Source organism: Hyla sarda, chromosome 4 (genome assembly GCF_029499605.1).
Source record: "Hyla sarda isolate aHylSar1 chromosome 4, aHylSar1.hap1, whole genome shotgun sequence".
NCBI classification, from domain to species: Eukaryota; Metazoa; Chordata; class Amphibia; order Anura; family Hylidae; genus Hyla; species Hyla sarda.
Window position 1 is genome coordinate 221,875,058 of NC_079192.1, and position 12,231 is coordinate 221,887,288.

The 12,231-nt window shown below is 43.4% G+C and overlaps 1 protein-coding gene across 1 annotated transcript in view; it reads right to left on the reverse strand.

Annotated features, from left to right (window-relative positions):
• The window catches only part of LAMB4 (laminin subunit beta 4), a 137,564-nt gene that overhangs the window by 59,165 nt on the left and 66,168 nt on the right, over positions 1–12,231 (reverse strand). Inside the window, exons 22-24 of the mRNA XM_056573634.1 lie at positions 7,353–7,574; positions 2,929–3,155; positions 1,411–1,507 (exon numbers count right to left, since the gene is read on the reverse strand). Coding sequence (XP_056429609.1) covers positions 1,411–1,507; positions 2,929–3,155; positions 7,353–7,574 — 546 coding nt within the window. The remainder of the gene's footprint in view (positions 1–1,410; positions 1,508–2,928; positions 3,156–7,352; positions 7,575–12,231) is intronic.

A 12,231-nucleotide genomic window follows, 5' to 3' on the forward strand; every position in this document is an offset into this window, starting at 1 on the left:
ACCCACCTGCCATCCCGGCATTCGCAACTGCTGGATGCCCTCTGTGCGGTGACCACCGCTTTACGCGCGCAGATAGCGCTCCGTTCAGACACGAGGACACCACCACAGATCACCACTCCCGCAACTAGCTCCGGAACACCCAACGGCAAACCAGAGTCCAGGACATTTACCTCAACAGGCCGGACGCCAGCCGTGCCAGCCCAGGACTCAGCTATCCAACTGCCGGACAGTCACTTTTCCATCTGTGCCGACTGCCCAGCTGTGCCAGTCTGTCCCGTCTTGTTCTTCCTAGGAGCCGGTGAGTGGTGCTGTGCACCGAACTCTATTACAAACAGCCGTACGATACTTCAGTGCAGCACAGTCCTTTGGCAACATTGTATCATCTACCGACGATTGAATTGTGACAATATCCACACACTGTCACATGAACTGTGCCAACATTGTCACACTGTACCATTGCGGCAAATCTGTATCCTAACTTATGAATGAACTGTGACAGATCGCCAGCTGATTACTACAGTATACTTCCACTCCAATGCTGAACATCTCAGGCACCCTTTTTTGAATTATAACAAGCGCTTCAAACGAATGAACTTGATTTACACCAGAGACTGCCAATAACTGTTTTCGATATACAGTACATTATTATATTTTATTATTATATTTTACAATTTTATCTCCACATAATTGTTTTACCTTTTTTCTTCTTTTTTCCATTTTACCATTCTCATTTTTTTGGACCCCTATACCCCATGCAAGGGCCCTGCTGAGGTTTAATAGGTTGTCCTATATTATATATTGTTGTAATCAATAAATACCATATATTAACTTTTACTGGACCAACTCTCATTTCTTATATCCTTTTTCCTTTTTCTTTTTTCAAATTGTACCTTGAGGACTGGTTTTATATAAATTCCGTTTATATACCTTCATAAATTTGTAAATTATTTCTATTTAAAAATCTTAATCCTTCCAGTATTTATTAGCTGCTGTATACTACAGAGGAATGTATATAGTTATTTTCAGTCTGACCACAGTGCTCTCTGCTGACACCTCTGTCCATGTCTGGAACTGTCCAGAGCAGGAGAGGTTTGCTATTGGGATTTGTTCCTGCTCTAGACAGTTCCTGACATGGACAGAGGTGTCAGCAGAGAGCACTGTGGTCAGACTAAAAAGAACTATACAACTTCCTCTTGAGCATGCAGCAGCTAATAAGTACAGGACGGATAAAGATTTTTTAATAGAAGTAATTTACAAATCTGTTAAACTTTTTGGCACTAGTTGATTAAAAAAAAATGTTTTCCGCTGATGTACCCCTAAGCATTACAATGATATCAGTCACATGAAAATAGTAACTTGCATAGACCACTAGTCATGACAATGTGTTGCTTGGTCTTCAGACTAACTTACGTGTACATTGAACTGCTGGATTTCCATAGTGATTTTCTTCACATTGGTCACAATTCTTTCCTCTGTACTTTGGTTTACATTGACACTGACCTGTAAGCTAAAAAAAAAAAAAATGTAAGTTGAGGCTGAGTTCACACCTGCAATATAATGCAGCATGCTATTCTGTCTTAAATGCTGGACACCATGCCAGAAACCAGATGGGTCAGTTAGGTGCTGTTCATGTCCAATGATGATATAAGGTATCTACAAGCACAGTTTTTTCTTTGTTCTCCTCCAATGATAAAGCAAAACAATGAAACAAGGCAGGAATGAAGCCAAATTAAGTCAGTACATTAGAAAAAAATATTTTCATAATAGACTAAGATAACATATCCACTGTGACCCATTTTCTGTAAAAAAAAATTATATTGGACTGAACACCACAATGTTATTTATTTTGTTACCAAAATGTCCTTCTTTTGTATTTGAGAAACAACTAATATCTTATTTACATCCTAATCTTTTTTTTTTTATATCAACTGGCTCCAGAAAGTTAAGCAGATTTGTAAATTACTTAAATCTTAATCCTTCCAATAATTATGAGTTGCTGAAGTTGAGTTGTTCTTTTCTGTCTGGCAACAGTGCTCTCTGCTGACATCTCTGCTTGTCTCGGGAACTGCACAGAGTAGAAGAGGTTTGCTATGGCGATTTGCTTCTACTTTGGACAGTTCCCGAGACACGTGTCATCAGAGAGCCCTTAGACAGAAAAGAACAACTCAACTTCAGCAGCTCACAAGTACTGAAAGGATTAAGATTTTTTATAGAAGTAATTTACAAATCTTTTTAACTTTCTAGAGCCAGTTGATACATAAAAAAAAGTTTTGTTCCTGGATAACCTCTTTAAGGATTCACCCTTTATTTTAATATGTAGGTGACGTTAATTACCATTGTTATGCTACTGAAGATTCCCACCTCAAGTCTATTTATACTTAGGCCCCGTTCACACTACGGAATTCTCGTGGCTGAAAATACTTCAGTGCTAGGGCCGCGGGGCACTGAGCCGTCACCATTGACGGCTATGCAGTGTTCGCGGAATCTGCGCAAAGAATGAACATGTTCTTTCTTTGCGCGGAACACTTTCAGCGGCGGAAATGTCCGCTGCTAAAATTCCGCAGTGTGAACGGGTCTCCCGGAGACCCGTTCACACTAATGTTAAAGTTCACACTGCGGAATTGCGCCAGCAGAATTCCGTCCGGAAATTCTGCGGCGATTCCGTAGTGTGAACGGGGCCTAACAGACCAAATATAAAGAGACTCATCGAAGTCAAAAATCTATATGAGATTCTGAGACTCTTGTAAGGCACAACCTTGTCTTGTCTTACAAAAGAGACTCTTTGTACCCGTTGTTATAAATGTTATATATTTCGTCCTTGTCTTACAAAAATGTTATAAAAATTATTTGTATTCATTTAATATGCTAAATACCGTTAAATGATCGAAGTATTGAATGCAGAATGATGTACATTACAATGTTTGTTACCTGATTGCATTGGTTTCCATTGGAATTATTTAGGTGACAGTCACAGGGTTGGCATCCCTTTCCACTGGCAAAGCCCCAGTATCCAATAGCACATGTATCACAGCTAATGCCAACCACATTAGGTAAACATGGGCACTGCCCTGTAATTCTGTCACAGCCACATTCTCCCGCTTCCTCATAAATTGAACAGTTCTGAGTATGTGTTCCTGTCTGATTGCAGATGCAGCCTTAGAGAAAAAAAGAAGGTAAATACCATTAAAATAATATGTAATTGATTTCTACATAAAGCATACAGTGCATAAGGCTAGTTTTCAGACCCTTTCCCTTTTTTTTACATTTTCTTCTGTTGCGGCCTACAATAAAAATCAAGGTTTTCTCCCATAATTCTGAACAATACCCCATAATGACAAAGTGAAAACAGAGGGGGACATTTATCATTGTTGCCTTGGTAAGCAAGCTCTGAAGTAATTTTATATATATATATATATATATATATATATATATTGCTTTATTTTTGCTTATGTGCAACATATTATACTATCACAGAGGCTTGATAAATTTGGAGCACATAAGCAAAACAAAAAATGTCGCAGCTGAGACTTTTGTTAGACTTTTTTGCAACTTTTAAAATTTGCTCATGTGGTAATGGGGTGTGTGGTGCAGGGCAGATATTGCCTTGGGCAGATGGCATTATCCCCTTGTATTTGTGACGCCAAGGCGTGGTTTAGCCTATAACCACCCGAAGGTATACCCTGGATCCTGGGCTAGGCACCGGGGCAATAAAGACTCCGACGCCAAGTTACGGACAATGGTAGCTTTACTGAGGGTAGATAGTTGGTAAAGTCTATACAGTTCAGCCAGGGCCCAAGGAGGTGACCAGTGATGCAGAGACCTTAAGGGCTTTCTGGGACTTGTAGAAGGACTGGACAATTGAATGCAGACCACTCTGACTTGACAGATGACAGGGACTGACTTGACTTGACTCATAAAGCTGTCACTTTAGCTCACTTAACTTGATGGTGGCTGCAGGACTTGACTTTGAGGTCTCCAACACTCTGGACACACACACTAGGCACAACTGCACTGGACCTCAGCTCAGCAGAAGAGCAGAGCTCAAAGAGAGAGAAGCTAGTTCCACCCAGGGCTTATATGGGGGAGACTAGTAGGGAGCCCGTAGGTCAATCTTGGGATCACCTGGTCACTGGTAACTCCTGGGTGACAATCACATGACATATCACATGGTGTAACTCTTAAAGCAACAGTACATTTTATAACTTGAGTGTACAGGAGAAGTGGAGCCAGCACATAAGAGAATAAGCCTGGGGAGGAACGCAAGGATGCACAGGTGGATGCACTGACTACACAAGCCGGCGGGAGTGGTGCTCAGCCCCAAAAGAAGCAGCAAATTTGTGATGTAGAGAGAAAGAAAGGAGGCGACACTCACCATGCAGGGATTCTTTATTCACTCATTGGTGGCTGGAGGCAGGTGTCAGGCGGGGAGTAACAGGGAGGACGGGGCTGCCAGGACAAGTTCCGGTTAGAGGAAGTGCGCAAGGCGCACAAAACAACTTTACATGGTAAAACACATTTACAGTGGGGAAACAAGTGCAGGGGGCCTTGGGGACACTGAAGGATGCTGCATGACAGGACTGCAAGATATAACATCTCCCGTACTGGGCCACCACACTCACTTATGGGAGTTTTGTATTCCAGGTCAGACCTGGAGTAGACTTGTGACTTTTTAAGGGGGTTTGTGACCTTTTTTTGCCTACTTGCGACATTTGCACATCATAAATACCTGACCACTGCAAAGTGAAAACTGAAATTTGCAATACAATAATTTGCAATACATAATTTGGCATTGACATAAGTATTTAGACCCTTTACTCAGTCGAAGCACCTTTTGCAGTAAATACAGCCTCCAGTCTTCTTGGGTATGATGCCATAAGGTTTGCACATCTGAATTTAGGGATTTCTGCCATTCTTCTCTGCAGATCCTCTCAAGCTCTGCCAAGTTGGATAGTGACTGTCTGTGCAAGCCATGTTCAACTCCAGAGATGTTCGATTGGGTTAAGGTAAGGGTTTTCATGTTCTTTGCTGTATACAGCTTTCTCGCAACCCTAACCAATCTCCCTGTCTCAGCTTCTGAAAAACACCCTAGCAGTATGATGCTGCCACCAGCAGGCTTTACTGTACTGATGGTATTGGGCAGGTGATGAGTAGTCCTTTAGGTACTTTCTTTGCAAACTCCATGCAGGCATTTACTGGGGAGGCTGGAAGATGCCCAGTGGCATCAGTGCACAAAATGGCCATCGCTTCAATGCACCCCTGCTGTTTTGTGCCCAACTTCCCGCTGTGCGCGAATCCTTCACAATAAGTAACCTAAGTTAAGGAATAGGTGAGTACCACACTTTATTTTCTCTTAAAGATTTGCCATTGTTTTTGGGACTAATATAAGTGAAGCCTTAGCTACTATAAAACCGTGTTCCATGTAACTGTCTGCGACAGTGTGTCAGTGCATTCTTGCTAGATTTACCTCTCCACAGTGTATGCCAACTGAGTTTACCACAGGTAAAGATGAAGAAACATCCCAAGAGAAATGGGAGCCCCCATAGCTAAATTTCAAGTGTCATGGCAATGGGTCTGAATTCTAATTCCCATGCCAAATTTAAGTATCTCCTTCTTAAAAAATCAGCTAAGTTTCTAACATTCTGTTTTCTATTCTCATTATGAGGTATTGGACGTGGAAAGTCATATCCACAGCAAACAGACATGTGTGGCTACCTCTACATCCAGTCTCCAACTAAATGAAGTGGCCAGTTGCCACCTTCTCTGGAGAAAAAGGGGTCAGATGATCACCTCTTTTTAGTGAGAAAAGACATTGTATATCTGGAGAAAATAATTTTAGTAAATGCAAAGTGAAAATGAAAGACCAAGTCAAAGAGATTAGGTGGTTGGTTTAACTGAAATAACTAGTCTTAGTAAGGTTAGTGAGAATGAATGTAATCTGTATAGACATGTAGTGAAGACTGGTAGACCTGTCTTTAACCATCTTTTTCCCATGCATGTTGAAAGGATTGTGTGGTTGATACATTGGTATAGGTGCTGTAGTTTACTACATGGTCATTTCTATTTTTCATTACTTCCTTCACACAGAAGACAAAATAGTTGCATATTAAAAATATATTGGGGGACATTTATCAAAACCTGTGCAAAGAAAAAAATGTTGCTCAGTTGCCCATAGCAACCAATCAGATTGCTTCTTTCATTTTTAACAAGAGGCCTTGCTAAAAATGAAATAAGTTATCTGATTGGTTGCCATGGGCAACTGGAAAACTTTTTCTCTGGGCAGGTTTTGATAAATTTCCCTCATTAAAGGGGTACTCCGGCACGTAGACATCTTATCCCCTATCCAAAGGATAGAGGATAAGATGCCTGATCCTCCGGAATATGCAAATTATACTGGTGATTTTGCACGCTGCACCCCGTTTAAAATCAGTCCCCGGAGCGTGTTCGCCCCCTCAATGCAAACCTATCGGAGGGGGCGTGACAGCTCCCATAGGCTTGCATTGAGGGGGGCGGAGCGTGACATCACATGGGGCAGAGCCTTGATGCCACCATGCTCCGGCCCCCGTGATCGACAGTAATCAGATCCGGAGCGAACACGCTCCGGGGACTGATTTTAAACGGGGTGCGGCATGCAAGATCATGGGGGTCCCCAGCGGCGGGACCCCCGCGATCAGGCCTCTTATCCCCTATCCTGTGGATAGGGGATAAGATGTCTAAGCGCCGGAGTACCCCTTTAAAACTTTGGTGGTATTAAAAAATATTTCAAAACACCATAAATGGCAAGAAAAAAAAAAGAAAAAAAGAAACTGGAATTGCCAATGCAAAACCCAACTTTTAATATATTAGTTTCAAAATAAATAAGGTTTTCCCAAAATAAACCACTTTATTATATGTAGTACGACTACATATAATAAAACAATTAACCATGTGCAAACCACCCTGACAGGAGGGACCTTATGCAGGAATCTATCTCAAAATACATTGCTGGTAATTAAGTCAACCTGATATATTTTTTCCAACTGTTTGCATTGAAGTCAATGGAGAGCCTCAAACAAAAACTGGTTGATTGGTTATTAGGACATGATTTTTCGTCATTGCCTCTTCATGCAAATAAGGACTGCTGACTTATTTAGATCAACATGGAAATTGCAGATTTTAATGTCCAATTCTTTGGGGAATTAGCATTTGCTATTTTTAGACTGATGTTAAATGATATTGTCTAAAATAGTTTTCACCACCTTTTCTCAATGACAAGACATTTTTTTCAAGACTCTGAAAAATGTACCAGTACAAAATAAAACATCACACTAATCTAGCATATAAGTAAATGGCCAAAAATCATCCCTTTTACTTACTTGTACAGTTTTGATGAATTCCTGATCCAAAGTAACCAGGTACGCACGATTCACAGTTAGGACCATATGTGTTATTCGTACACTTCAGACATTCTCCCGTAACCCTATCACATGAGTCAGGATCTTTCACATCAATGTTGTTATTACACTGACATGGTAAACACTTTTCCCCCTCTTCTATATTTCCATAAAAGCCATCCGGACATTCATCACAGTTCTTTCCTAAGAAATACAATAGAAAGTTTAAATGAAGAGCATACATACATGGCCTATTGTTGTGATAATGCTGTATTGGGAACACTCAATGTTAATTTCCATTAAAGGCACACTTGAGAGGAAAGGCTGTTTTTTTTCTCCATTGCTATATTATGAACATTCAAAATTTTCACCTAAAAAAAACATCTCAAAAATGCTGGGAGTAAAACCAGGACTATATAGGGGTGCAGAATGATAGGGAAAAAAGTATGCGAGAAATAAATAGAAAAAAGGTCATTGGCATTCACATATTCAAAGTCATAACTTTATGTCATCCATTAAAACAGCTGAACGCTGGCAGTATGAACAGAAAGTATCAGCCAGAGCTGAGTGGGATTGCTACGGAACTGTTTCGCAATCTCCTGCTTCCTCTGGCCAAAGGAAGCGGAAGACCGCAAAATGGGTCTGTAGCCATCCCTGCTCCATCTAATGTATTCCATTTGTAATACCGGCAGTGTCTAGATTTTTAATAGGTGAGTGCCAATTACCTTTTTTCTATTTATTATATCTTAATTTCAATTAGTTTTGTTTGTCCCCATTTAACAGTAATTCCAACAGATAACATTCCTTATTTCTATAAGTATAATTTGCATATTCCGGAGGCTGCCCTGATCACAATTAGTTTGAACACAAGTAGGCTATGTTCACAACAGAAAAGTGCTAAATGCCATGTGATGGATATACGTCTGAAACCCAGCAAATGTGTTCCCATATCATGACTATAGTCAGTCTGCTTCAGTGCAGTATATGTATTATTGTGGGACTGCATTGCTTGCCCTTTTGTCCCACAAATAAACTGAAAACTATGGTGGAGAACATAGTCACTAGAGATGAGCGAATCGAAGCTGACGAACCCGAATTTGTTACGAATTTCAGGAAACATTTGATTCGCAACAAATGCGAATGTTGCCACGATTCTATAGCGTGAATCGCTTAATTAAACTCCATTTACTGCGGTCCAGGCTCCAGGGCATCTAAAATGGTGGATCCACATGTCTATTCCTAATAGTAATTGAGATAGAGTCTTTTTGCACTTTTGGGTTTTGTACACAGTGACTGTGTGCTGCAGCATTGTTGTGTACTGCTGGTGCTGTGGGCAAATTATTATGATTTTTTTTAGCATACTGTAGTGCATTTTTCTGCCCTCATAAGTGCATACCACATACCTACATCTAAGTAGTGTACTATGTTAAACCTGTTAATCTGCCAAGGGCCTAGATACTGTGAAAATCAAGGCACAAGTACTCACCGGCTGATGTTTTTACTCAGATACTGTTTTAAGTGTACTGTAGCGCATTTTTCTGCCTTCATAAGTACATACCTACATCTAAGTAGTGTACTATTTTGTACCTGTTAATCTGTCAAGGGCCTACATATTGTGAAAGGACAGCCAAAAGTAATCACCGGCTGGTGTTTTACTCCAATACATTTATTAAGTGTACTGTAGTGCATTTGTCTGCCCTCATAAGTGCATACCACATACCTACATCTAAGTAGTGTACTATTTTGTACCTGTTAATCTTCCAAGGGTCTAGATACTGTGAAAAGACAGTCAAAAGTACACACCTGCTGCTGTTCTAGACAAATACTGTTTAAGCGTAGTGAAGCGTATGGTACTCCCCTCATATACGCACTAAGTATGTCAGGCAAAGAAGTGCCAGGACGTGCACAGAGGAGTGGCATAGGCCTAAATTCATCAGGCAGAGGTCACAGCAGACTAGGGGCGAGTGGCAGCAGGAGTCGCAGTGAGAGGCCTGAGCTCCCGGTATCAGCTAGCAGTCGTGTCTCGACCAGCAACTCATCTGCCGTAATCGATTGGTTAACACAGTCATCCACTTCATCACAAGTGACATCTGATACCCCCAGTCAACATTCGGTGGGTTCCTCAGACATAACCCTCAGTTTGCATGGCCAGGGAGCAGTCCCTGTTCTCCCATTGCCTCTGTCATATGCTGTTCCCTCCCCTAAAGAAGTATCTTATGCTGTGGGTTCAGCTCCACGATTCAGTGAGGACGATCTAATAGAGGAAAGTCAGCAGCTAATACCCAGCCAAGAAGTGGAGGAGACATCTGCTGTTTCCCCCGCTAGGCGGGCAAGTAGTGATGAGGAAAGTGACGTGGGAGGCGGTGTTGCCAGGGTTCAGGGTCCTGAAGCAGACACTGTTGAGGAACCTGAGGAGGACATCAGTGACATGCAGACACCTGTTGATGATGATGAAGCCGATCGCAATTGCGAGCCAGGTGCAGAAGGGGCCTCATTATCATCAGGAGAAGAGCCAGCAAGGTGGTAGCCTGGCTGGCAGTCAGCATGGTGACAGAAGTGGAAATTCTGGAGCCAAACGTGCCCGGGGGAGACCACCTGCTTCACAAAAGCCTACCTTCCCAGTAGGTAGTGGAACAGGGGTTCTTGGAGATGGCGGCAGTAGCAGTCAATTAGTGCGGACTGTTGGTGGGAAAATCAGCTACTCAGTAGTGTGGCAGTTTTTCATCAAGCATCTGGAGGAGGTTAACATAGCCACATACAAGATATGTCGTCAGAAGGTGAAGCGTGGCCAGGGTCCTGATGTTGGCACCACGGCCTTGCATCAACATGTGCTTCACCACCATAAAGCGGCCTGGGAGAACCGTGGCTCCAATGTAGTTACCCAGCCTGCTGCATCACCCAGTGACACGCCGCTCCCTCTTTCATTCAGCCAAGGCTCCAACACCTCAGCGGAAGGGAGCTGTGTTTGTTACCCTTCTTCTGTAGCTCCAGATGCTCCTACTCCTCTTAATTTTAGTCAACCATTCCGCCAACAATCCATTGGCAAAGCCATGTCCAAGAGTCAAAAGTATGGCGCAGAAACTGAATTTGCTTTGGTCCAAGTTTCTGGTGCTGCAGTCCCTCCTTTTTCAAGTGGTGGAATCTGCACCTTTCAGAGAACTGATGGCTTGTGCCGAGGTGGAGAGTGCCAATCCGTCATTTCTTTGCGAAGAAGGCAGTACCAGCCTTGCACAATTTTGTGGAACAGAAGGTGGGCCAGTGCTTGAGCCTGTGGGTGTGTGCGAAAGTGCACAGCAGCACATACGTGTGGAGCTATAACTATGGTCAGGGACAATACATGTCCTTTACGGCTCATTGGGTGAATGTGGTTCCTGCACAGCCACAACCCCAACTTGGACAGGTCACGCTGCTTCCTCCTCCACGCTCTCAGGCTGTTGGTCCTGTGACAGTGTGCGTCTCCGCCTCCTCATCCTTCACCGTGTCCTCAGCCTTCACTGCCCAGACAAGTCTCAGTGCCCCTTCAACATTCCATGTGTGCAGGGCACGGCAGTGTCACGCTGTTCTTCACATGGTTTGCCTTGGCGAACAGAGTCATACAGGGGAGGAACTGGTAAAAGTCATTTGTAAAGAAATTGTAGCATGGCTTACTCCACAAAATCTGGAAATGGGAACAATGGTGACTGACTGCAGGAAGAACATCTTGCATGCGCTGCGACTGGGAAGGCTGAGCCATGCACCCTGCATGGCACTCATGTTAAATCTGGTTGTGAAGCAGTTCCTGAAGTGTTCCCTCCATTTGCAAGACATCCTAACAATAGGAAGGAAACTTTGCATGCACTTCAGCCACTCGTACACCACAAAGCACACCCTCCTTGAGCTGCAGCGTCAGAACGGTATCCCCAACATAGTCTGATGTGTGACGTTGCCACATGTTGGAATTCCACCCTCCATATGTTGGACCGACTGCACAAACAGAGAAAAGCCATCACCGATTTCTTGATGATCCAAGCGGATGCGGGTACTCACCTGTGTAACTTCAATGTGAACCAGTGGCAGCTCATACATGACACCTGCCGTTTGCACAGGCCCTTTGAGGAAGCCACATTATTATTATTAAATCGCCAGGATTACAGGATGAACAATATCATTCCACTCCTTCATTTCTTACAACACGTGTTGGAATCGATGGCTGGTCAGGGCACTGGAGACGTGGCACCTACATCTCATGGCCACATGAGCCCTGTGGGGGCTGAACAGCAAGAGGAGGGGGAGAGGCACAGTGGAGCACAGTTTAGGTTTCACCAAATTGGTGGTTTTTCGAGTAATCTGACAGGAGAGGAGGATCAGGAGCAGCCAGAGTAGCTAGAGGGTTATGAGGAAGGCGAGACAGAGGACCCAAACACATCGTGGCAGTATGCAGTGGAGATGGAGGCAGGGAGTCCCACCAAGTTACTTGTACAAATGGCACGATGCATGCTCACTTGCTTGCGTAGTGACCGGCGAATTGTCACTATTCAGCAGCGGGATGACTTCTGGATCTCCACCTTATTGGACCCTCGCTACCGCCACAAAATAAGGGCCTTTTTTACACCCACTGAGAGGGAGGACAAAGTGACCTACTACAGAGGCATCCTATCTAGTCAGTTGCTGATGCCTATCGGCGCCATCATCCATCCTCTTGCAGGTCTGAATGGGGGGGGGGGGGCTGCGCTCACCTTCCACTGCCATGGCTGCTTGGGAGGGGTGGGGTGGCAGGAGCAGTACCAGTTCCATTAGCAGCAGCCTGAGTCTACAGTCGCTGATGAGTAGCTTTCTTCACCTGCATAATGAAGCAACTCATCAGCAGCAGGTAGACCTGGAG